The following is a 27433-nucleotide window of genomic DNA, read 5'->3' on the forward strand; positions in this document are numbered from 1 at the left end:
ATGTAACTTTTTTTTTATTAGTCACCAACGTGTGCAAGAGGCTTAACATGATCATTTATTATTTTTTGTTCCAAGGTATCAATACCCTATTATTTGCGATTTGTTGTAATGAATATATAATCTGTTTTGCTTGATAATGCATTGCATATTGCATGATATTTTTGTGAAAATATCTTTTAATTAAAAACATATCAACATTATGTTTATTTAGGTTTTTTTATTTTTAATATTAATACATTAAAATTATTAAAAAACAAAAAAAAAATTAATTTATATTTCTTTCAAACAAAAAGCAATTTATTACCGCCGCATTAGCAAACAGAGCACCAACTTAATTTGAATTTACTTTTCTTTTGAAAGATTACATATTGAAAGTTCATGTTCAGGTAAAAATGATCAGCAAACAAGATAGATCCCATTGTTGAACACTCATGGTTTCAAGCCCGCGGTTTACAATGATTAACCTTTTTTAAAACAATCCACCAACTTAGCCATGGCTATGCAAGAAGATCCTCCGTCACTCTTTGCCACCACCGCATCCTCCCTAAGTTTCAGAACCCTTTCTCGAACGGCTTCACCTTTCTTCGAGTTCATCAGCTCAATCACACGCTCCTCCAGCTCGGCCGCGTTCACAAAGTGATCGTCCCCAGCTTCTCTAAATGCTAGAGCCACCTTCATTTCCTCAACCAAGAAAATCCTATTCATCCTTTGCTCTGCATACAGAGGCCAAGCCACCATTGGCACCCCAGCACACAGGGCTTCAAGTACAGAATTCCATCCACAATGAGTCACAAACCCTCCAACCGAGCCGTGGTTGAGTATTTCAACTTGTGGTGCCCATGAATTCACTAGAAATCCCCGATCTTTGGTTCTCTCCAAGAACCCTTCCGGCAAAAGTAAATCCAAACATGGCTCATTTGGAGTGCTTGACCTGCCTGCTTGGGTTTGGCTATCAGCCAGGGGAGGACGCACCACCCACAAGAACCTAACACCACTTTTCTCCAACCCAATAGCCGTTTCCCTTAACTGACGCGAATTAAAGACTCCCATGCTGCCGAAACAAAGAAATAAAACACTGCGGGTTGGTTGCGAGTCAAGCCAAGTCAGACACTCGTGTTCGCTTTTGCTTTCGCTAGTGGTTAAAAGTGGACCAACGCAAAACAATGGTGGTACTGGCTCATCTGGGGCGCCGCACTTTCCTTCTTGTATTGCCTGAAGTGCCTTACGTTCAAGTAACTCAAATGTATTTATTATGAGTCCTGCAGACTTGATCATCAGCTTGGCAGTGTCAACGAGGTATTGGTAAACTCTGTGGGACCGGTCAGAAATAGCCGGTGGCAACTCTTTTGATGGAATTTTTGGTATGCCAGGTAAATCAATAATTATGTCAAGGTCTTTCAAGCTCTTTGTGATGATCTTATCAAGGATAGGGAGGTGAAGAAACATGGAGAGGCCACTTGCACAAGTAGTGTAGAAAAAGTAAATGGGGATGTTGTGTCTAGAGGACACAAACTCAAAAGCAGCACTGCAGAAGAAATCTATAATGAAGGCTTTTATATTGGAGGATTTAGAAAGATTTAAGAGGGTCTGGTGGAGGTTGGTGTTGTTGAGCTCAGGGAGCTCAAAGAAAGAGGCTACGAAATCTAGAGGAGAAAAGGAGGTGTTGGGAGGGAGAGAAACTTGAGGGAGGTGAATAAGAGTTATGGAGGGATTGGTGTTGCAGAGTGTGGAAAAGTAGGGGTCATCAATGGAGATTGATTCAGTTGGCATGGCGGAGATTATGATTGTAATTGAGATTGAAGGGTGGTGTTCGAGAATTTGCTTTCCTAGTTCCACCATAGAGAATAAGTGGCCTCTGCCAGGTGATGGGTACAAGACTATGGTATCCTCCATGAGGCAGGCTTCTCTCTTTTCGCACAACCACCGAAAGAGAGAAAGATAGAGATATGATATCGCAGTAAGGACCTTGGATGTGCTTTATATGCAATTTAACTTTGGCTTTTTCTGTGGGCTTCACCTCAGTGAGTGTTTGTTTTTCCAGTCGATTACTGCCTGTATTTCAAATGGCCTTTTACAGTAAAAAAAAACGTATTAAATTGTTTTTTTTTAAATATTTTTAATATACTAATATTATATATATTACTTCAATTGAAAGCAATTTTAAAAAATATCATGCGAAAGCATACTAAAATCATATCATGTGATACTATTATAATTGATCGGCTTTGAAAAAAAAATCAGTTCCAGGTGTAATATTGAGTTAAAAAATAGTTGAAACATCTACATTTTTTTTATGATGCGAATTACAATCAATTATTGACAAATATTATAATACCTAATAGTTAGGTATATTACAAAAAAAAAAAACTAAAAGTACTCAGCCTTGGCTTTTTCTATAGCACGTGAAGAGATTAATTATTGTGGATTTAAGAAAAGTAATAAATATTTTGCCCTTCATTGTTTGGTATTGATGTAAAATTTTCTTTTTTGATGGACACAAATGTCATTTGTAGATTGATCATTGTCAATTTTCTCGTTCACCTTTGAAAATACACGGTGAAAATGACCTATAGGCTAGCCCATTAGCTCGCGCCACGCAAAAGAAAACATCACCAAACAAAAAAAATATAGACATTACAAATATATCTTTTAAGAAAGTTCAAATATTTTATTCATGAATTTAAAATTAGTTGCATATCAGAAGATATTTTTATCTAACATGAGGAAGTAAACATATTGGATCAACCTAGATTATTCTGGTTGACACTTGAAAGTTTCGGGATAATCTTGAAAAAAACAAGTTGAGAACTTAAATCTTGAGTTAGTTCAATGTTGAAGGACAAAATAAAAAAAATATTTTTATAGAAAACAAGTGAACCGGAGTCAACTAACCAAACTTTTCATGCTAGTCATACACGTCATCGGATTCAATAATTTTTTATTCCATAGATTAGTTTCATTTAATAGAATTACATGAAAATAATGTGAATGTGATATTTTTTAATTAAATATTTTTTAAAAAGAAAAAAATAACATTAAAGATGTCTGGGACTGGAGACAGCAAAAGCAAATCGTTGTTAATAAAGGGTGAAATTGTTTTTTTTTTCTTTAAATCTTAGTTAATTATAAAAATAGATCATCGATAATAAGGATGAAAATGTTTTTTAAAAAAAAACAATTGAGGTACTAAAAGTGCATTAAGCAAAAAAAATAATACACTGAATGTTGTGACTTAACTCGTCGAACTTACAATCCCGGTCATGAAACTAACAGGGTTAATTTATTTCAATATCTAAAAAGGGTGGAAAACCCCCATAAGGCTAGCTAATGCCTCAGCACACTAGGCCTCTAAAAAGAACATCCCAGGCTTGCACACTTGAGCTTGTTTTTTCTTTTCTTTTCTTATTAAAATGGGCGAATCTCTCTCCCCTTTCGCATAAAAGGTTTGAAAAATAAGGGGAATAAACTTTTACATCAAAATTGAATTTTTGAAAACTAAAAGGGGCAATCACCTATAAACCGAAAAAGATAAGGGACTAAAATAAAAAATTTTGTATGAAGAATTCACCACCTATTTAACTTGTTATTTTCACTTTGATTTTTTGACTTTCAATCCAACCATTTTGTATTTCATATGAAAAAATTAAGAAAAAATCCATGTGAATATAGGCTATACATGTTGTAAATAATGAAGTTAAAGTTTTTTATCTCACATTGAAAAAACCTAACTTTTTTCTTGTGAACATAGAGTATATATACTAAAGAGATTCAAATCTCACATTGAAAAGATATTATATTATCCTTTAAAATTGAAGTATTTAAACCAAAAGGTTTTTTATCCCACTTTGAAAAACATAACTTTTTTATTATGAACATAGAGTATATATACGAAAGGATTTCAAATCTCACATTGAAAAAATAATTTTTTTCTTGGGAACATAGAGTATATACAATAAAGGGTTTCAAATCTCACATTGAAAAAATAAAATATTTTTCTAATCTGTATATAGTGAACTTTAAAAAATGTTAATAACCAACTAAAAAAATATGAAAAAAGAAAGGTATGGGAGGAAAACCACATTTGAAAAGAAAAAAAAAAGGTCTCGTCCGGGTTCGCCTGAGTCGCCCAGGTACTGGATTTTACCGGGTTGTTGAACCGGTCAGTCTTTTAACAAATCCATACTAGTCCAGCAATCGAGTCAACCCACTAGGTCAGACCGGGTTTAATAACAGTACCCACAAGAATGAGCAAATTTTGGGCTAGATGGGGTCTGGATTGCCATTTCCATGTAAATTGACTCTCCTCGCTACAGCCCAAAGTCACTTCATTTTTTTTAAGCCAAAGAATATTTTCAAATCATTTACGCATTTAATTATTTTTTCAAATGATTTTAAAAAAACGTACTCTCGTATCGAAACCCACAAAAAAGAAGAAAAGGAAATGAGGATATGTACTAGACCACTCCCTTTAAATTTCTTGAAGATAATTGTTAGATAGAGGGGTTGAAACCAGTCCCATCTAAATTTGACCACTTGCCATGAAATTGCATGATTCATGGGTTTGAATGGCAGCTCGTGAGCGTTGTTTTTTTTTTTTTTTTTTTTTTAATATGGGGTTATCCGAATACTGAATGATCAAGTATCCTAGTATATTTTTTAATTTTTTTTATCCAGGTTGTTTCGGATACAGGATGATCAATAATCTAATAAATAAATAAATATTTATTTATAATGATTTATAAAAGCTCGAATTCTGTGCTTAAATTGAAGGATTAAATTAAATTTTTTTTAAAATTAACTATTTTAATTCATAATAATTTACGAGAGGATGCGCAGAGAGATTTGCCATAGTAAAAAACCACAAAAACCAATTTGGCAACCTAAAAAACATTTTTAATGCTATAGTTTTTAACCCAACAAAACCATTTTTTCAACCCATTTAAAGCCAAGAACACCTAAAAACCAATCTTATAACATGTAAAAATCAATTTGGCAACCTAAAAAACAACTCAAATCACAAAATGAAACCAAATAAGTTCTCTCGTCCTCGACTTGGATATGTTTTTTAGGCAATATCAAGGCTTAAAGTAATCTTCGTAAGACTCCTTTAATCGAGTGTAACCCATTGACACTGATTCCAATTGTTTTAATGGCCTGAATATGTGTAGACGATGATGTTCTCAAGGACTAAATTAAATTTTTTAAAAAACTAACTGTTTCAATTCACAATAATTTATGAGAGAGTATTTAATCATTTTAATGTACTGATCTCAAAAATAATTTTTAAAAACTAAAAAAACATTATTAACATATTTTTATATGACCCATCTATCCTAAAGAACAACAAGCAAGCCTAACTTTACCAAAACCCGCAAGAGGGGTTGAAACCAGTCCCCATCTAAAATTGTTAGATAGAGAGGGGTTGAAACCAGTCGCTTTTAAATTTCTTGAAGAATATAGTGTCAATAAATAGTGAATTAATTGTTAGATAGAGAGGGGTTGAAACCAGTCCCATCTAAAAGTGACCATGGGTATGAAAATTACAGTGCTCATCTCTTCACGCTTTGATTCATGGGTATGAAAATTACAGCCCTGTGAGCGTTGTTTTCTTTTTTTCCCCTTGCTAGAGTGATTTGAAAGTTGATTTATTATTTTTCTTATTTTATTCCACAATAAGATTATTTATTTTTAGATAAATTTAAATATCAATCAAGATTAAATAACATAATTATTACCCCCTTCTTAATTAAGTATGACATTTGAACTGTCTACCAAATCTCGACGTCCTTTCTTCACTGAGCTGCAACTTTTAATTCTCTTAAATGCTGGATTAACTTAATTAGCACTCGAGCAGTATTCAAGAGAGAACTATTAAGCTAATAAATATTAAAGAAAATTTAATTAAAGAAAAAAATAAAGCAATGGGTGACGAGCTTTCGACACCCTTGGAATTATTAAGCACAACACGTCAGAATGACACAGATATTGTTATTATTGGATTCATATCGGATATAGGACTATCCGCCTGGAATGACATACCATGTATTTATTGAATATATAAATGTGGAGAAAAGGTTTAAAAATTACCTAACCAACCACTCTAATATTTTGAATTGAGAGCAATTCTTTAACATTTTATGAACCGTGTTCGTTAATGTTATCTTCCGATCAAGTAAAGCACGAGAACGCTATTAAAATTATATATTTTTAAAAGTTTTAAGTTTTTTTGTTTTTTTTTAATATATTTTTTTTTGTTTTTTGAATTATTTTAATGTTTTAATATCAAAAATAATTTAAAAAAAATAAAAAATATATTATTTTAATATATTTGGGTCTTGCTAGGAGGCCAGGCCCAACAACGTTATTGGGTCTGTTTCATTCAAAATCTAAGTCTGCAATTGACCAGAAGTAAACCAGTCACCCGGCATGGTCAACCCAAAACTAGGGCGATCCGGCAAAAATCTGAAAGAGACCTTTTTTTTTTTCAAAAGTGTTTTTTCAAGAATTATTATAAAATAGAGATGAATATAGGGTCTTTGGAGACCGACCTTGTCAGGAGAGGGGCGAAGCAGCTTGACCATAGCGGGAGGGGTGGTCACTCGTATAAGTCACAGCCCTCCCTTGGGTCGCCTTCTAAGATCAAAAGCTAGAGAATCCTATGTAGTTCGTTCCCTTACGGTTGAGACTTTGGAATTCAAAACCCTCGCCTGTTGGCTTTCGCTCCCGGCTTCCCTGCCGGAAATAGTTGCCTAAGCCCTCCTTTTGCTATGAAAAAAAGGCACTTTCTTCTGGAATCACCAACACGTTTAGTCGTTGATCTATTGTTGAGACTTGAGAGGTTTGATTGGTTTCAAATTTCAGCTGATGCTTGGAGTTGGCATGTCTTTGGTTGTCTCGTGTATGTGTTTGAGAGTCTAATGAGAGGAGGTGGCCGCAGGTGCTAGGATTAGGTTGCTGGCACAAAGATTTGTTTATTTTTTAGAATCGGTTCGGTTCGGTCCGGTTTAACTGATTTCTGCATTACAAAATCGAAAACCGAACCGAGATTTTTTCTAAATATTTTAATCAGTTTTTTTGCTCGGTTTGGTTTTTTCGGTTTTTTTTTTTGTTTTCTCACTTTATTATTTATAAAAAAAATAATATTAGATACATATCGGATATCGGTTTCGACACCCTTGGAATTATTAAGCACAACACGTCAGAATGACACAGATATTGTTATTATTGGATACATATCGGATATAGTTCTATCCGCCTGGAATGACATCCCATGTATTTATTGAATATATAAATGTGGAGAAAAGGGTTTAAAAATTAACTTTACCTTTTGATATTATTATTTATTGAGTATATAAATGACATTTTGAATTGAGAGCAATTCTTTAACATTTCTTGAACCATGTTCGTTAAAGTTATCTTCCGAGCAACCAAGCACCTGGAACGTTATTGAAATTATATATATTTTTTAAAATTTTAAAGTATTTTGTTTAAACTTTTATTTTTATTTTTATTTTTTGAATTATTTTAATGTTATAATATATTTTGAATTATTAAAAATTATGTTATTTTAATGTATTTTCACAACAAAAAAAACTATTTTAAAAAACAATCATTATTATATTTTCAAATACATTTTTAACATGTTAGGATCCCACTTCGAACTTCTCCTTCTCCTTCCTGGTTGATAAGATGGGTGTTTTCTTGATATTGTTTCCCCACTCTATCTATAAAAAAAATTTGTTGCTTACTACAACAACATTGAACTCTAATCCCTTTAATTATTTCATAGTATTTATTTATATATGTATTAGCAGAACTTTAAAACGCGTGAGATTTCTACTATACATGAATGTGTTTTGGACCAAAAAACAATTTACTGTGGACTTACTATACATATATACATTATAGACCAAGAGACAATTAACTGTGGACTTGTACAATTGCTTAGCTATATAGTAAAATGTATGGAGATTTTTCACTGTGAACCAAGATACAATTAACTGGACGACACTGTAGCCAACCGCAACCTGGAGGCGTTCCTTTCCTGTGTTTTTAGTCGAGAATTGCGGCTGAGGGCGTTGCTCATTTGACTTTTGCCATTAAGATGAGAACGATGCAGCGGCAGAGGCGATAGTAGAGCCGTTGGGTTTGGCTTTGGTAGCCAAACCCAACACTGTTGGTTCAGGTTGCTGCAGCAGGACACATTAGCTTTGGGTCCTGCCCCCAGCAAGACCCCAAGACGCCTCTTTATGCCTCTGCACATCGTATATATGTATATCTTCTTCACTACAGTATAACACCACCATTGAATATTAATGTAAGATCATTGATCAATAAGGACGACTGGCTTCCAGTCGTAACAGTCATACCAGTTAAATTTCTTTGTCGTTGTCTTCTCTTATTCAAATTTATATTTCAAAATAAATTGATGAGATTTCTTTTATATTGTATAAAAGTTGGGTGATGATAATTTTTTCACGTTTCAGGTTGGGTTGAATTTCCTAATTAAATCATGTTAGATTTTGTGTTTCGAAAATTGTTTGAAAATAATTTTTAAATTTTTTTCTTAGCTTCAAATTAATATTTTTCTTATGTTTTGGTATTATTTCAAAAACAAATATGTTGAGATTGTGTCTTACTGCGAGGCTAAACCCAAGAAATTTTAAAATTTTTAATTTTTTTCTTTACTTCAAAATAATATTTTCTTCATGTTTTTGTATTATTTTTTAAATATTTTTTTTGAAAAAAAACATATATGGAGATTGTGTCTGGTTGAGAGGCAAAACTCAAGAAATTGAAAAAACTTTTATTTTTTTTACTTCAAATTAATATTCGTTTGATATTTTTTTTCTTTACTTCAAATTAATTAGATCATGTTTGATTTTGCATTTCAAAATTTCTTTGAAAAAAATTTGACAATTTTTAAGTTTTTTTTCTTTACTTCAAATTAATAATCTTTTTATGTTTTCGTATTCTTTTTTAAAAATATGATGGCATTGTGTTTGGCTGCGACGCTAGACCCAAGAAATTTTAAAATTTTAATTCTTTTATTTGTTTCAAAATAATACTTTTTGTCATGTTGTTATATTTTTTAAAAATATATTTTTTAAAAAAATATTGAGATTGTGTCTGGCTGAGTAAATAATTCTCTAATATTGTCGTATTAAAATTGATGGAGCTCTCAATAAATTTTTGATTCACATCATATACTTTATAAAGTTTTGGTATTATATATGAGATTATTTATTGGGTGCTAGAAGATATTTTAATTTTATAACATTTTTTCAAAATAAATTGATGAGATTTCTTTTATATTGTATAAAAGTTGGGTGATGATAATTTTTTCACGTTTCAGGTTGGGTTGAATTTCCTAATTAAATCATGTTAGATTTTTTGTTTCGAAAATTGTTTGAAAATAATTTTTAAATTTTTTTCTTTGCTTCAAATTAATATTTTTCTTATGTTTTGGTATTATTTCAAAAACAAATATGTTGAGATTGTGTCTGACTGTAAGGCTAGACCCAAGAAATTTTAAAATTTTTAATTTTTTTCTTTACTTCAAAATAATATTTTCTTCATGTTTTTGTATTATTTTTTAAATATTTTTTTTTTGAAAAAAAACATATTTTGAGATTGTGTCTGGTTGAGAGGCAAAACTCAAGAAATTGAAAAAACTTTTATTTTTTTTACTTCAAATTAATATTCGTTTGATATTTTTTTTCTTTACTTCAAATTAATTAGATCATGTTTGATTTTGCATTTCAAAATTTCTTTGAAAAAAATTTGACAATTTTTAAGTTTTTTTTCTTTACTTCAAATTAATAATCTTTTTATGTTTTCGTATTCTTTTTTAAAAATATGATGGCATTGTGTTTGGCTGCGACGCTAGACCCAAGAAATTTTAAAATTTTAATTCTTTTATTTGTTTCAAAATAATACTTTTTGTCATGTTGTTATATTTTTTTAAAATATATTTTTTAAAAAAATATTGAGATTGTGTCTGGCTGAGTAAATAATTCTCTAATATTGTCGTATTAAAATTGATGGAGCTCTCAATAAATTTTTGATTCACATCATATACTTTATAAAGTTTTGGTATTATATATGAGATTATATATTGGGTGCTAGAAGATATTTTAATTTTATAACATTAGTGTAGGAGATTCAAAGTTTTATCAATGTTTTATTATCTTTAAATTTTTTATACAATAGTTTTGAATTATATATATTATTAAATACATAAATAAATTATGTGTTAGGTCCAGCCCCTTGCAAGAACCATTAGGGTTGGTCCTGCCGGGTGCAGGACCCAACATTGCTTTGGGTCCTGACGTGTGCAGAATCCAATTGGGTGTTGAATCATGTCGGGTGCAGGGCCCAGAATACCTCTGGGTTCTGCCGGGTGCAGGACTCAAAATAGCTTTGGGTCCTGCCTGGTGCAGGACCCATGTGGGTGTTGGGTCCTGTCAGTGCAGCACCCAGCCTCACACACACCATGACCCAACAATTAGGGCCCTGCCACCCAATTCATCAAGACCCAACAACATTGGGCCTCAGAACCAGGACTCAACAGCTTTGGGCCTTGCCTCCCACCTACCTTGACCCAACGCCTAATTGGATCTTGCTGCCACCAGGACCCAACAACTTTGGGTCCTGCCTACTACCATGACCCAACACCTAAATGGACCCTTCTGCTACCAGGACCCAACATCTCTGAATCCTTTTCTAACCAGGACCCAACAGCTTGGGCCATGCCCAAAGTAGCACCCAACACTTTGGGTCCTGCTAGTAGGTCAGGCCCAGCAGCGTTAGTGGGTCTTTTTCATTCAAAATCTAAGTCTGCAATTGACCAGGAGTAAACCAGTCAACCTGCAAGGTCAACCCGAAACTAGGGCGATTCGGCAAAAATCTGAAAGAGACCTTTTTTTTTTCAAATGTGTTTTTTCTCCTACACTAGACCCTTCGTTTTCTTATATTTTTAAGTTGGTTACTAACTCGTTTCATAGTTCACTATATAAATACTATAATAATGTATTTTTTTCCATGTGGGATTTGAAATATTTTAGTATATATTTATGTTTTGTCAATATGAGATAATAAACCTTTTTGGTTTAAATACAAAATAAAGTGACATGACGGGTTAAAAAATCAAAAACAAAAAAATAGACAAAACATCCTCTCTTTTATTTTGTTTAGGAGTTCTTTTAAAAAAATTTGATTATTTGATCCGCGGCGAAGGAAGGTTCACATAGCTAGTATACATATATTTATTATTAGTTTATTCAATCAAATATCATCTCATTTTGTAACATGTAACTTCTTTTTATTAGTCACCAACGTGTGCAAGAGGCTTAACATGATCATTTATTATTTTTTGTTCCAAGGTATCAATACCCTATTATTTGCGATTTGTTGTCATGAATATATAATCTGTTTTGCTTGATAATGCATTGCATATTGCATGATATTTTTGTGAAAATATCTTTTAATTAAAAACATATCAAGATTATGTTTATTTAGGTTTCTTTATTTTTAATATTAATACATTAAAATTATTAAAAAAAAATTTAATTTATATTTCTTTCAAACAAAAAACAAATTAAAAAACATGCTAATAAGCAATTTATTACCGCCGCATTGGCAAACAGAGTACATTGTAATTAGTGACAAAACAATGGCTTGATACATCACAAATCCTTGTCTCCTCAGGGCCTTTCTTAGGAACATTGGAACTTAATTTGAATTTACTTTTCTTTCGAAAGATTACATATTGGAAAGTTCATGTTCAGGTAAAAATGATCAGCAAACAAGATAGATCCCATTGTTGAACACTAATGGTTTCAAGCCCGCGGTTTACAATTATCAACCTTTTTTAAAACAATCCACCAACTTAGCCATGGCTATGCAAGAAGATCCTCCGTCACTCTTTGCCACCACCGCATCCTCCCTAAGTTTCAGAACCCTTTCTCGAACAGCTTCACCTTTCTTCGAGTTCATCAGCTCAATCACACGCTCCTCCAGCTCGGCCGCGTTCACAAACTGATCGTCCCCAGCTTCTCTAAATGCTAGAGCCACCTTCATTTCCTCAACCAAGAAAATCCTATTCATCCTTTGCTCTGCATACAGAGGCCAAGCCACCATTGGCACCCCAGCACACAGGGCTTCAAGTACAGAATTCCATCCACAATGAGTCACAAACCCTCCAACCGAGCCGTGGTTGAGTATTTCAACTTGTGGTGCCCATGAATTCACTAGAAATCCCCGATCTTGGGTTCTCTCCAAGAACCCTTCTGGCAAAAGTAAATCCAAACATGGCTCATTTGGAGTGCTTGACCTGCCTGCTTGGGTTTGGCTATCAGCCAGGGGAGGACGCACCACCCATAAGAACCTAACACCACTTTTCTCCAACCCAATAGCCGTTTCCCTTAACTGACGCGAATTAAAGACTCCCATGCTGCCGAAACAAAGAAATAAAACACTGCGGGTTGGTTGCGAGTCAAGCCATGTCAGACACTCGTGTTCGCTTTTGCTTTCGCTAGTGGTTAAAAGTGGACCAACGCAAAACAATGGTGGTACTGGCTCATCTGGGGCGCCGCACTTTCCTTCTTGTATTGCCTGAAGTGCCTTACGTTCAAGGAACTCAAATGTATTTATTATGAGTCCTGCAGACTTGATCATCAGCTTGGCAGTGTCAACGAAGTATTGGTAAACTCTGTGGGACCGGTCAGAAATAGCCGGTGGCAACTCTTTTGATGGAATTTTTGGTATGCCAGGTAAATCAATAATTATGTCAAGGTCTTTGAAGCTCTTTGTGATGATCTTATCAAGGATAGGGAGGTGAAGAAACGTGCAGAGGCCACTTGCATCAGAAGTGTAGAAAAAGTAAATGGGGATGTTGTGTCTAGAGGACACAAACTCAAAAGCAGCACTGCAGAAGAAATCTGTAATCAAGGCTTTTATATTGGAGGATTTAGAAAGATTTAAGAGGGTCTGGTGGAGGTTGGTGTTGTTGAGCTCAGGGAGCTCAAAGAAAGAGGATACGAAATCTAGAGGAGAAAAGGAGGTGTTGGGAGGGAGAGAAACTTGAGGGAGGTGAATAAGAGTTATGGAGGGATTGGTGTTACAGAGTGTGGAAAAGTAGGGGTCATCAATGGAGATTGATTCAGTTGGCATGGCGGAGACTATGATTGTAATTGAGATTGAAGGGTGGTGTTCGAGAATTTGCTTTCCTAGTTCCACCATAGAGAATAAGTGGCCTCTGCCAGGTGATGGGTACAAGACGATGGTATCCTCCATGTGGCAGGCTTCTCTGTTTTCGCACAAGTCCACAACCACCGAAAGAGAGAAAGATGGAGATATGATATCGCAGTAAGGACCTTGGATGTGCTTTATATGCAATTTAACTTTGGTTTTTTCTGTGGGCTTCACCTCAGTGAGTGTTTGTTTTTCCAGTCGATTACTGCCTGTATTTCAAATGGCCTTTTACAGTAAAAAAAAAAAAAGTATTAAATTGTTTTTTTTAAAATATTTTTTAACTTTGATTTTTTTGACTTTCAATCCAACCATGTTGTATTTCATAAGAAAAAATCAAAAAAACATCAATGTAAATATAAACTATACATGTTATAAATAATAAAATTTAAAATAATATTTTAAAAAGTTTTTTATCCTACATTGAAAAAACCTATAGAATATATATACTAAAGGGATTCAAATTTCACATTGAAAAGATACTATGTTATCCTTTTAAATTGAAGTATTTAAACCAAAAATTTTTTTATCCCACTTTGAAAAACATAACTTTTTTATTATGAACATAGAGTATATATACGAAAGGATTTCAAATCTCACATTGAAAAAATAACTTTTTTCTTACGAATATAGAGTATATATACTAAAGGGTTTCAAATCTCGCATTGAAAAAATAAAATATTTTTTTAATATTTATATAGTGAACTTTAAAAAATATTAATAACCAATTAAAAAAATATAAAAAAAGAGAGGTATAGGAGGAAAACCACATTTGAAGAAAAAAAAAGGATCTCGTCCAGGTTCGCTCGAGTCGCCCAGGTACCGGATTTTATCGGGTTGATGCCCCGGCCAATATTTTAATAAATTCAAACCAATCCAGCATCGAATCAACCCGTCAAATCAGGCCGGGTTTAATAATAGTGCTCACAAGAGTGGGCAAATTTTGCGCTAGATGGGGTCTGGATTGCCATTTCCATGTAAATTGACTCTCCTCGCTACAGGCTAAAGTCACTTCGTTTTTTTTTTAAGCCAAAGAATATTCTCAAATCATTTACGCATTTAATTATTTTTTCAAATGATTTTAAAAAAACGTACTCTCGTATCTAAACCCAAAAAAAAAGAAAAGGAAATGAGGATATGTACGAGACCACTCCCTTTAAATTTCTTGAAGATAATTGTTAGATAGAGGGGTTGAAACCAGTCCCATCTAAATTTGACCACTTGCCATGAAATTGCATTGATTCATGGGTTTGAATGGCAGCTCGTGAGCGTTGGTTTTTTTTTTTTTTTAATATGGGGTTATCCGAAGACTGAATGATAAGTATCCTAGTATATTTTTTAATTGTTTTTATGCAGGTTCTTTCGGATATAGGATGATCAAGTATTTCAGTATTTTCTCTATAAATAAGCAGTGAGTTTAACATGATCACCTTTTAAAAAAATAAATAAATGAATATTTATTTATAACTATTTATAAAAGCGGAAATTCCGTGCTTAAATTCAAGAACTAAATTAAATTTTTTAAAAAATTAATTATTTTAATTAACAATAATTTGTGAGAGAGTACACTGAGAGATTTGCCATAATAAATAACCACACATGTTTTATTGTACTGTTAATTAATAAAATAATTTACTGTAATTTTTAAGAATTCATTGAGTTAAGTCAATCTTGAGCTGAGCCAGGATGGCCGAAAATCTAACTATTTTATGCATGGCCCAATCTATCCTAAGAACAACAAGCAAGTCTAACTAACCATTTAGTAGGTGGTCCAGTAATAAGAATTTAGAACTAAAGGGTTTGCTTTTCCTGTGATTTCAGGTTCGAGCTTTGTGGTTGTTAATATGATGGTCACCGGAAGTTTATATGGTCGTTAACTTCAAGGTCTGTGCAATTAGTCGAGGTACACACAAACTGACCCAAACACTCATATTAATAAAAAAAAAAAAAAAACAAGCAATCCTAACTTTACCAAATTCCACAAGGAAGGTTGAAACCAGTCCCATCTAAAATTGTTAGATAGAGAGGGGTTGAAACCAGTCCCATCTAAAATTGACCACTTGCCATGAAATTACAGTGCCCATCTCTTCATGCTTTGATTAATGGGTATGAAAATGTTGGCTCTGTCAGCGTTGGTTTCTTTTCCCCCTTGGTAGAGTGATTTGAAAGTTGATTTATTATTTTTCTTATTTTATTCCACAATAAGAGTATTTATTTTTAGATAAATTTAAATATCAATCAAGATTAAATAACATAATTGTTACCCCCTTCTTAATTAAGTATGACATTTGAACTGTCTACCAAATCTCGACGTCCTTTCTTCACTGAGCTGCAACTTTTAATTCTCTTAAATGCTGGATTAACTTAATTAGCACTCGAGCAGTATTCAAGAGAGAACTATTAAGCTAATAAATATTAAAGAAAAATTAATTAAAGAAAAAAATAAAGCAATGGGTGACGAGCTTTCGACACCCTTGTAATTATTAAGCACAACACGTCAGAATGACACAGATATTGTTATTATTGGATTCATATCGGATATAGGACTATCCGCCTGGAATGACATACCATGTATTTATTGAATATATAAATGTGGAGAAAAGGTTTAAAAATTACCTAACCAACCACTCTAACATTTTGAATTGAGAGCAATTCTTTAACATTTCATGAACCGTGTTCGTTAATGTTATCTTCCGATCAAGTAAAGCACGGGAACGCTATTAAAATTATATTTTTTAAAAGTTTTAAATTTTTTTGTTTTAAATTTTATTTTTATTTTTTGAATTATTTCAATGTTTTAATATCAAAAAGTAAATGGGGATGTTGTGTCTAGAGGACACAAACTCAAAAGCAGCACTGCAGAAGAAATCTATAATCAAGGCTTTTATATTGGAGGATTTAGAAAGATTTAAGAGGGTCTGGTGGAGGTTGGTGTTGTTGAGCTCAGGGAGCTCAAAGAAAGAGTTGGGAGGGAGAGAAACCTGAGGGAGGTGAATAAGAGTTATGGAGGGATTGGTGTTACAGAGTGTGGAAAAGTAGGGGTCATCAATGGAGATTGATTCAGTTGGCATGGCGGAGATTATGATTGTAATTGAGATTGAAGGGTGGTGTTCGAGAATTTGCTCTTTTCGCACAAGTCCACAACCACCGACAGGGAGAAAGATAGAGATGAGGAGATCACAGTGAAGACCGTCGAGGCGCTTTATATGCAATTTAACTTTGGTTTTGTCTGGGGCCCGCTTGACCTCAGTGACTGTTTGTTTTTCCAGTCAATTACTACCTGTATTTCAAATGGCTTTTTACACTTAAAAATTATTATATTATTTTTAAAATATTTTAAATATATTAATATTTTTTTTATCATAAATATATTTAAGTCATAGTAGTGTGAGAAAAAACTTAAAAACCAATTCAACGGGGAAAAAAATAACTGAAAAAACCGAACCGTGTAAATAAATCGATTAAACAAATTAAAATTTTGAAAAAACCAACCGGTTCGGTTTTGGTTTTATAAGCTTAAAACCGAAAAAATCGAACCCAAATCGAAAAAACTGAGTTAAACCGGACAAAAATCAAGCCAAACCGAGCCAAAACCGAGCCAAACCAGTTCTTATTCTAAAAAACCGAATCAAATCGAAACCAGTCAGTTTGAACCGGTTTCAAATTTTTTTAAAAAAAATTATTTAATTATTTTTTTCAATAAAAATAAAACCGAAAATAATCATCAATATGATGATGTGATACTATTATAATTAATGGCTTCGGAATAAAAATCAGTTCCAAGTGTAATGATGAGTTAAAAATTAGTTGAAACAAAGACATTTTTTTTAATTATCCTAATTACAATCAATTATTGGCAAATATTAATACCTAGTATTTAGGTACATATAGACTCCAAAGTCCAAAAGATTTTTTAGATACTATTTCTTGTTTTTTTTTATATATTAGAATATATAAATGCTTTTTTTTCAAGTGTTAATAATATTTTAGATTAATTAATTTGTTTTTCAATCAATACTAATTTTTTTCTTCAAATGATTTTGAGAATTTCACCGACTTAATATACTTTAAAAAATAATTTTTACTAAATACTGACAGCAAAATTTGAATACAGAATTATGATAGCACACAATTTTTTTTATTATAAAAATCATAATATATAAACTAATATTGCAATTCTCCAATCATGTTTCTTAAAGAGTAAATTATAAATTATTCTTCTAATTTTGCAAGATGATTAAAAATACCATAACCAATTCATATAGAATTTCCAAGGAGTGTAAAGAGTACATTTTATTTTTATCCTTACAGTTTAATGAATGTTTCACATTTATTCATATATTTAAGAAATCTAAAATGCTTTCTATATTTTTTAAATCACATATTACCCATAGCCGATAAATAACCTTATTTTAGTTTGATGGAAAAATTATTAGAATTAAGAATAAGTAGAATAAAAATATAAATAAAAAGTGAGCTTCCTTTAATTTTTCTTAGTTATTTAGTAGATAAGAGCAAACTTAAATCTTTTTAAAAAATTAGAGTGACAGCTAGTCCGGACATTCACGTTAATTAAAAAACAATTAGAGTGGTAATATTTAAAAATGTTAGACTAGTATGGAGCAAGCAGTGCAATCATTATTTCATGAAATTTTGATTTTTTTTATTTTAAATTATTTTTTTTATATTTTTAAATCGTTTTAATATATTAATATCAAAAAATAAATTTTAAAAAATAAATTATTTTAATATATTTTTAAATAAAAAATAATTTTAAAAATAACATCTACTGATATTCTCTAAAAATAAAACATTAAAAGAAAAGCAAAAATATCATTTAATGAAATCCGTCAACAACATGCGCAAATGGTATATCTTAAAAATTCCTAGGATTAATTAGGAAATTAATGATAATCAATGAAATAACATCGTTTCATTTTATTGTATTTTTAAAGCGTGACGTGGCATTTACTATAAGTAGGTATTCTTCTAGAAATGTTGCATTGCTATCGGATAAATTAGGAAATTAATATATAATATAAGAAAAATAAGAAATTAATATAGTAGCAGAAATCTTTAGTGAAATATGACATTTTTAAATATTACGGTTCAAAAAAAGAAGTCTCCCTGCTAGTCCTTGCAGCCATGCTCCTATTCAAATGACCATCGTATAGCCTGATAGGGTGATGAATAAATACATGTTCTGTGTGTTTGGTTTTGTGGTAGCTGTTGTGGTTGTGGTTTAAAAAAAATTATTTTATAAAAAGTACTTTTAGTTGAGGTTGGTTTGAAAAAATAGATGTTTGGTTAAAACTGTGGTTGAAATTGAAGTTGAAAAAAAAATAGTTTAATGTGTTTGGTTAAAAAAATGTTTTTCAAATTGAGGTTATAAAATAATTAAAAATATATATATTAATATTAATGATTTTTAATTTAAATATTATAGATTTAACTACTGTTATGACATCATGAAATAAATAATATTAATATCAAATATTTTTTATTATTCCATTAAACTATGTGTAATGTCATCACATACGAAATCTATCCAACAATCACTATATTTTTCATGGTTTCTTAAGCGTGCAATAACAAAAACTGAATTTTTTGTTACGTCATCAAACGATCTCCTTCTAATTTTTTGAATAGAACACGATAAAAATAAAAATAAAAACTGAATTTTTTTTTAACTAGGTCGGACCCGGCAAGAACATAATTGGAATTGCAATCAAATTTCACAAATGCTACGTCATCATGCGATATCCTTCTAATTTATGTAGTGTTATTAAATAATATTAAATATTAGTTTTTCGAGTAAAACATAATGTTTTTTTAAAAAAATCAACAATTTCATTACGTACAAAATTCATTCGGTAATAACTACAGTTCCCATGATTTATCCTGCGTGCAATAAAATTAGATAAAATATTATCATGAATAAAATTGAGATTACAGTACGAGTAAATTTAATTCACCTTAAACTAATTTTTAAAAAAACAAAAAGAAAAATATTGTTCACGTTCACGTGAACAATGCGAGTGCAATTAATTAACTGCACTAGTTTTTCGAGAAAAAAAAAACTCTGAGTGCTGGTTTAAAATAAAATAAAATAAAATAAAATATGTTCACTTAGTGAACAGTGCGCAGTGGAGCCATGCTCTACTGTTGAAGTTCCTTTCCCACCACGAGAAGCAGCAAAATGCTGCTTCTCAAAACCTGCGGTCCAATCCTTAATTTTAGTGGATCCTACCAGCAAGACGCAGTGGATTTTCCTTAACCAAACGCTGTCATGTGTGGCTGCGGGTGAACTTCATCCGCAGCCACACTCCCAAAGTATTGCGGTTGCTGTTGTGGTTTTAAAAAAGTTGTTTTATAAAAAGTACTTTTAGTTGAGGTTGGGTTGGAAAAATATATGTTTGGTTAAAACTGTGGTTGAAATTGAGGTTGAACAAAAAGTAGTTTAATGTGTTTGGTTAAAAAAATGCTTTTCAAATTGAGGTTATAAAATAAAATAAAAATTTTTTTACTTTAAATATTGTAGATTTAACTACTATTATTACATCATGAAATAAATAATATTGATATTAATTTTTTTTATTATTCCATTAAACTATATGCAATGTCATCACATACGAAATCTATCCAACAATGACTATATTTTTCATGGTTTCTTAAGCACGCAACAACAAAAACTGAATTTTTTGTTACGTCATCAAGCGATATCCTTCTAATTTTTTGAATAAAACACAATTAAAATAAAAATAAAAACTGAATTTTTTTAACTGGGTCGGACCCGGCAATAACATAATTGGAATTGCGATCAAATTCCACAAATGCTACGTCATCATGCGATATCCTTCTAATTTATGTAGTGTTATTAAATAATATTAAATACTAGTTTTTCGAGTAAAACTCAATTTTTTTAAAAAAAAATTACAATTTCATTACGTACAAAATTCATTCGACAAGAACTACAGTTTTTATGATTTTTTGAGCGTGCAATAAAATTAGGTAAAATATTATCAGGAATAAAATTGAGATTACAATACGAGTAAATTTAATTCACCTTAAACTAATTTTTTTAAAAAACAATATTGTTCATATTCAAGTGAACAATACAAGTAAAATCAATTAACTGCACTAGTTTTTCGAGAGAAAAAAAACTAAAGCTTTTGCCATGTTTTTCATTAAAAAAAAAAACAAAAAAAAACTAAAGCTTTTGCCATGTTTTTCATTAAAAAAAAAAACAAAAAAAAAACTGTTCACTAAAGTGAACAGTGCAACAGTGGAGCCATGCTCCACTGTTCTGCTTTTTCCCCTACGAGAAGCAGCATAGACATGCAGTTAGGCTGACATTTTGATGGGTCTTACCATTAAAAATCAATTTTTTCTTTTTAACCAAACAACATTTGATGTGGTTGCGGGTCCGCAGCCACGTTACCAAACGCCCTCTAATACACTTAACATAAAAGCAACTTTTCCATTCCACAAGTGAAAACGACATGATAAAAGCTCTTTCTGGCCCACTTGGGGTCCTGATCACCATATCTTTCATGCAATCTTCGATGTCGTTTATGTTCTTGTGGGGTCGTTTTTTGAAGCACGCCATGGATTTTTCACCAACCTTGACATATTCAACTAATCATAGTCAAATTGGGATTTCATGTCCACGCCTTTTTCTTTGTGGTTGTCCATCTTGTTTTTTAACTATTTTTTTTATTTTTAAATTATTTTTATGTATTAATATAAAAAATGAAAAATATTATTTTAAAAAATCCACTCAGCCGTTTCCTTACTTGAACATTCAAAGATGTCGTCGAATCGTACATGGATGAGGATGGGGCATTAAGAGAAAGGGAGGGCATCCTAGCTACTAGCTAGCATAGCATAGCATAGCATAGGAGGAGGCTACTATTTACGAGGAAATTCACAGAAAAAAAGTTGGCGTTAAAGTAGAGACATTATCCAATTGTGAGGAAATATCGCGTCGGTTTTTGTCATGCGGCTAATGACTAATCCCTTCTTTTTTGGGTTGATATACAAACCGATCAATTCAATTCGGTTTTATAAGTCTAAAACTAAAAAAATCGAACTGAACCCAAACAAAAAAAACTGAACCAAACTGGAAAAAAACCGAGTAAAACCGAAAAAATCTAGCCAAAATCGAGCCAAACCGATTTAAACCGATTTTTATTCTAAAAAACCGAACCGAAACTGGCCGGTTTAAACCGGTTTCGGTTTTTTTTTAAAATTTAACCTTTTTTTATATAAAAATCAAATCTAAATAATAATAATAATAATAATAATAATAATCTCCAGGTGCTTCGCTTGAAAGAAGAGAAAGAGACAGGAAAGCTACCTCATAATATACGACAAATTTGTTTTTATATTTTATTTGATCAGATATAAAGCAGCTACTCTCATCAATGCTGCGGTAGGTCTTGCATGAGGCTGTGGTTATACTGATTTTTTATTAATTGGAAATATTATTTTATTATAAATTATATTTTTATGTTTTTAGATATATGCAGACTTAATCATGAATTTTAAAAAATAAAAAAATATTATTTTAATATGTTTTTAAGTTATAAATATTTTGAAAAATATTCTTTACTGTACTTTCAAATAAATAGGCCGGACAAAACTTCTCTTTTATTATTTTGTACCAGTTAAAAATAAATAAATTTTGAAAAGAATAAATAAGAAAATAAAAAAATAAGGATGTGATAATATAAATAAGACAATGAATAAAGCAATAATCAATCTTTTGTTATATCTATCAAAGTCGTACGTAACAATAAATAAGAAAGGAATGCTGAAAAAGAAAAGGATGTGATTATATAAAAGACAACACCATCACCTTTATTTGATTAGCCAATAAACAGAAGCTCATGGTCACTGTATATGACATGAAATCTATCACAGTCTGCACTTCACAACTCAATACGCTGGTAAGCAAAGCATTAACATAAACAAATGACCACTCATACTAATTTTTCTGGGAATGTATGAGAACGCGGTTGCGACTGTGTTTTTAAAAAAATTTAATTTTTTTTTATAATTTATATGTTTTGAATCGTTTTGATGTACTAATGTTAAAAATAATTTTTAAAAATTAAAAAAACATTATTGGCATGTATTTTGACACGAAAAGTTATTTGAAAAATACCCGCAACCACATTACCAAACACGCTCTAACTATGTATTTCGCATGACTCAAGAGATGCACCTTTTTTTTTTAATTATGTTTCTTGAATCAAGACTAGTCTGCAAGTTTATGGATGATAAGAACAAAACTTTATGTTGCAGAGATATAAAAAACTCCTGCTGGACTATAATTTCTTGCTTGCCATGCATATCTATAAGTTCTGCTGCAAAAGCATACTTGCAGTCCTGGGCACCGATTGATCATTCCAGAGGAAGGGGAGACTGAAAGAGATGGCAGGAGGACATGGAGAGGGCGTCAGTTACAAAGGCTTGACTATGCATAAGCCAAAGCGATGGGATGTAGTCACTGGAAAGGGCAGGGCTCGTGTGCTGTCATGTGGTTTTGGGTACTTTACAGGGAGAAGCAAGATAGCCCTGTAGTATTGGGGTGGAGACATCCTTGGGAGGGACATAGTGACCATGCACGGCCATGAGAGTGCACACCAGGCATCCCATTGAAGAATGAAGACCAGTAGCCAAGCATGAATGTATTTGCTGATGGGTTGTTGGCCATGTTGTCTTGAATGGCTGTTTCGTTCTTCGAGCTTGTTTAGTTGTGTGGTTGCGAGTGCTTTTCAAATAATTTTTCGTGCTAAAATACATATTAATGATATTTTTTCATTTTTTAAAAATCATTTTTGACATCAGCACATCAAAACAATCAAAAACATACAAACCATATTAAATTTTAACAAAATAAAAATTTTAAATTTTTTGAGAACTCAAGTTGAACCGCGTTCCCAAACACTTTTTTCGTTTCAATAAAGTGGTGATGAAAACCGTCTGCATTAAATTTTTTTTAAAAAATTATGGTTTTTTGATGGTGTATCTTAACTAATTTTTTAAAATTTTAAATTTAAATACTAAATAAATCTTCAATCACCTTAAAATTTATAATATTTAAATTCATAATTTCTTAAAACAAATAAAAGACTTTACCAATTAAACTATACTAATTAAGCTACCAATCTGATACCTCTCAGAATTCATTGAATTTCTTTTGACATGCTTGATTGTGATCATGGATTTTATTCCATGCGCATACTCTAGACATGGGCACTTTGTGTATCATGCTGTAGCAGTTCATCCCAGCATGTCGTCGGTACCTGGCAAGTGGCAGGGTACCATTTTCTTTTCCCACTGTTCTCTTTGCATCAAATCTTGGTGAAATCCCAGCCTGAGAAATTACGATCTCTACTACCCCTTATTGATAATGCAAGAACTTTGGGTTTGGCAGTTGAAACTTGGAAGAAAAACCAGACTAGGGTTGAGGAAACTGTCGCGGGATCCACATCTTATCTAAGCTCAAGGACACTATTATTGCTGCTTGGAATTGTTGCTGAAGCTTGGTGAAGTTTTTGTGGTCTTGGGATATCCCAATAACAAGAAACAAACACCAGTGTAATTTGTAGGAAGAAGATTTCAGATACTGGCAGAGGCTACTCTCATTTTTTTCTTTTCTCAAATGCCAAAACCCCCCTTTTATAGATACAAGAAGCAAGGATCAAGGGACTGCATTCATGATTGGCATGTGGAGGAACATTTTTCATGTGATTTTGTTTACTCGAGGATCAATTACAATCTAAAATTAAGGCCTGAGCAGACGAGCCAGCCCTTGAAGATTGTTTTGATGAACCTAGCCTGGAAAGCGGAAAGTGACAGAAGTGCCGGCCACCAACCCCTTTTACTCAATTTTTAATAAGATAATTTAGAAATGACTATATCTTTCCTAAACAGACGTGTACCAGTAAGGAAATGGGTACAAGATTATGCGAATCTGATATTCACAGAATAGACAAGACGAAATAAGATTGTGCTAATCTATAATTTACATAATAGGAAAGACCAAATCCATATATGCTCATTTATATATATTTTTGAGAGCTAATTGAATCAATCCTCTTATATAAGATTATCTTGGGCCCTTTTCTCTTCAAGGGCTCAGCATCACCTATCAACCTCTACCAATCCTTTACGTTTTGACGACTATGGAGTGGCAACTCCCCTCCTTCAGTGCCCTTTCAACCTTCCTACTCTTCATGACCTTTCTTCTACTTAAAATTTTCAAGGAACCGAAAACAAATCACAACTCAGGTAGAAATCCTCCTCCCGGACCAAAGGCATTGCGCATCATTGGAAACCTTCACCAGCTGGGGGGTGGACCTTCACTCCTTATTCGCCTCAGAGAGTTGGCCGAGAGGTATGGACCGATCATGCTGCTCCAGGTTGGTGAAGTGCCCACCATTATTATATCATCACCAGAATTAGCACAAGAAGTGATGAAAACCCATGAGAGCTGTTTTGATGAAAGGCCTCCTTTCTTTGCTGGAAATGTCTACTTTTACGGCAATCGAGACCTTATATTTGCACCATACGGAGATTATTGGAAACAGCTGCGAAAAATTGTCACGATGGAGGTTCTTAGTCCTATACGTGTGCGTACTTTCAGAGCAACAAGGGAAGAAGAGGTAGCGAGTCTTATAAGAACCATTTCTTCCCAGCAAGGATCGGCCATTAACCTCAGTCAGATATTGTTTTCTTTCACATATAGCATAATTTCAAGGATAAGCGTTGGAAGGAATAGCAAAAACCAAAAAGAATTCGCAACCATCGTCAAAGATTTCTCAACAATTTCCAAAGAATTGTCCCTAGCAGCAGGAGGTGCCAATGTGGTTGATCTGTACCCATCCCAAAAGCTCCTTCACATGTTTAGTTGGAGGAAGTTTAGGCTCGGGAGGGAGCATAAAAAAGCAAATAAAATTCTTGAAAGGCTGATAAAGGAGCGCAAAGCCAGCAAGAGAGACAAAGAGATTGCTGAAAATGAAGTGGAGGATCTTCTTGATGTTCTCTTAAATCTCCAACTCACTGTAGGCTTGGACTCCCCCTTAACTGATGAATGCGTCAAAGCACTCCTCCTGGTTAGTACGCTGACATTTCTAAGCACAAATCCTTGCATGTCTTTTTTGCCCCCCGGATATGAACACACACATGAAGTTTCTCAAATCAATATCTAGTACTGCAAAATTCGAATTTTGTTTTTTACTAGAAGAGCCAACACATAATGTCTAAGCTAAGAGGATAAATTTAGGCACTATCCAAGAAGAAAAAAATAACAATGAAAATATTTAAATATAATCAAATCATGAACCGACTACATTCATCCTATGGTCATGTCTGCGTGCAGCTATTTATTTGTTCATAAAGAAAAACTCATATTTATGTATAAAGTAAATTTCTTATTGTATTTAAAAACAAAAGCTGAGATATAAAAGTTTTGTAATTAGTGTAGACAGTAAATCTTTAATTATATTTAAGTATTTTTTTCATTTTGAATAACACTAGGACAAACCATGTTAATTTTACTTCCCAAGTTGGTTATATTATTATGTTAAACATTAAATTGAAAAAAAAAATCTAAATAGAGACTAAATCTTGATTTTTTTTTTAATTTGACTACTAAAAATAGTTTTATATTAATTTACGCATTAACCAAGATTAACTTATTAATTTTTTATATTTTTTCTTTTTTAATTTGAAGGGCCACTCAATAGGAGATAAGATAATTATGAATATTTAAAATGGATTTAAAAGTTATATATATACTATACTTTAATTGGTAAGTTAAAACATCAAGACTTTTTCATAGCCATCTATCACTAAATTTGAGATACGTTTTTGAACATAAAACGGCATGCATCCCTTCCCGAGAGAAATAATTTTCCGTGTATGCATTCAAGGTCTCAATATCTTACTAACACTTTTACGTGTCTCAAACTACTATGAAAATCAAACAAAATAAGCATTGCATGTTATTGTGCGTGTGTTTTCAGGATATGTTCGCTGGTGGAGGTGATACAACGTTAACAGTTCTAGAATGGGCAATGTCAGAACTCATGAAAAATCCAAGAGTCAGGGAAAAAGCACAAAAAGAAGTGAGAGCACTTTTCAATGATGTCGGGTACATTGATGAATCAAACGTTCATGAATTACAGTTCTTGAACTTAACGCTCAAGGAAACTCTAAGATTACACCCACCCTTGTGCGTATATCCAAGAGAATGTAAGGTGAACTGCAAGGTTGCTGGATATGACTTAGAAGCTAAAACTAGAGTTCTCATCAATGCCTGGATGATAGGGAGGGATCCCAAGTACTGGACTGAACCTGAGAAATTCTACCCAGAGAGATTCTTAGATTGTTCAACTGATTACAAAGGTGCTAATTTCGAGTTTCTCCCATTTGGTTCTGGAAAAAGGATTTGCCCAGGAATGGCGTTTGGTATTGCTACTGTCGAGTTGCCGCTAGCAAGATTGTTATTACATTTTGACTGGAAAATTCCTAATGGAATCAAGCCTGAAGATTTTGACATGAGCGAGATTGTTAGTGCGTCAGTCACAAGAAAAAACGATATTGTCTTAATTCCAGTTACATGCTATGATCCTCCCGTCAAGGGTTAAAAGGGTTAATTTTAGCCTTCATTCTATCATGAATAAAGAAAGTGTGGCAAGGATTCATCTGCTGAACACTTGTTCTTGAATTAATTTATTCTCCGTACCATTAGGAATGGGGAATATATCCAGAATTGAGAATTTCATGGAAAAATGTTTTACATAAATTTTACATTTGTTATAAATGAAACTCTTCTCCTTGTTTTATTCGTGTGTAATATTCTTATGATTATGCAAATGTTTTTTTTTTTTTTTACTGGTTGTTTAGCTACATATATGGTATGAACATACGGGTCTCAAAAGTCAAAACAACGACATCGTATTATATAGCTAATTTCTCATTATTACAATGAGATTTTGTATAAAAAAGAAGAAGAAGAATCATCATTGATGGAAAACTCTAAAAGAATAATTATATCCAATGAATATTTATTTATTCATTGAAGTTGAACTATTCATTTCGTCTAAAAATTATATAAATAAGATTGATACAAAAAGAACATGCATAGTGATGAGCCTACAAAAATCAT

The 27433-nt window shown here is 32.3% G+C and overlaps 2 protein-coding genes across 10 annotated transcripts; one reads left to right on the forward strand and one right to left on the reverse strand.

Annotated features, from left to right (window-relative positions):
- Window positions 1-311: 311 nt before the first annotated feature.
- Window positions 312-16392, reverse strand: LOC18105634 (UDP-glycosyltransferase 88B1). Of its 9 annotated transcripts, none has more exons than XM_052447360.1 (3): window positions 16242-16388; window positions 13064-13092; window positions 312-1660 (listed from the first exon to the last, which is right to left on the reverse strand). In XM_052447360.1, exons 1-3 carry the CDS (start codon window positions 16320-16322, stop codon window positions 460-462), a joined length of 1311 nt encoding a protein of 436 aa, XP_052303320.1. In that variant the 5' UTR covers window positions 16323-16388; the 3' UTR covers window positions 312-459. The 9 variants fall into 9 exon arrangements, 8 of the variants coding, with proteins under 8 accessions (XP_052303320.1, XP_052303321.1, XP_052303319.1 ...); XM_052447361.1 differs by having other exon boundaries at window positions 312-578; window positions 11982-13092; window positions 16242-16387; XR_008057392.1 differs by lacking the exon at window positions 16242-16388 and having other exon boundaries at window positions 312-386; window positions 11790-13296.
- Window positions 16393-24357: 7965 nt separating this feature from the next.
- Window positions 24358-27108, forward strand: LOC18105631 (cytochrome P450 726A27). The gene is made up of 2 exons (XM_006374218.3): window positions 24358-25376; window positions 26289-27108. Exons 1-2 carry the CDS (start codon window positions 24447-24449, stop codon window positions 26910-26912), a joined length of 1554 nt encoding a protein of 517 aa, XP_006374280.2. The 5' UTR covers window positions 24358-24446; the 3' UTR covers window positions 26913-27108.
- Window positions 27109-27433: the final 325 nt, after the last annotated feature.

Source organism: Populus trichocarpa, chromosome 15, assembly GCF_000002775.5.
Source record: "Populus trichocarpa isolate Nisqually-1 chromosome 15, P.trichocarpa_v4.1, whole genome shotgun sequence".
Classification (NCBI taxonomy): domain Eukaryota; kingdom Viridiplantae; phylum Streptophyta; class Magnoliopsida; order Malpighiales; family Salicaceae; genus Populus; species Populus trichocarpa.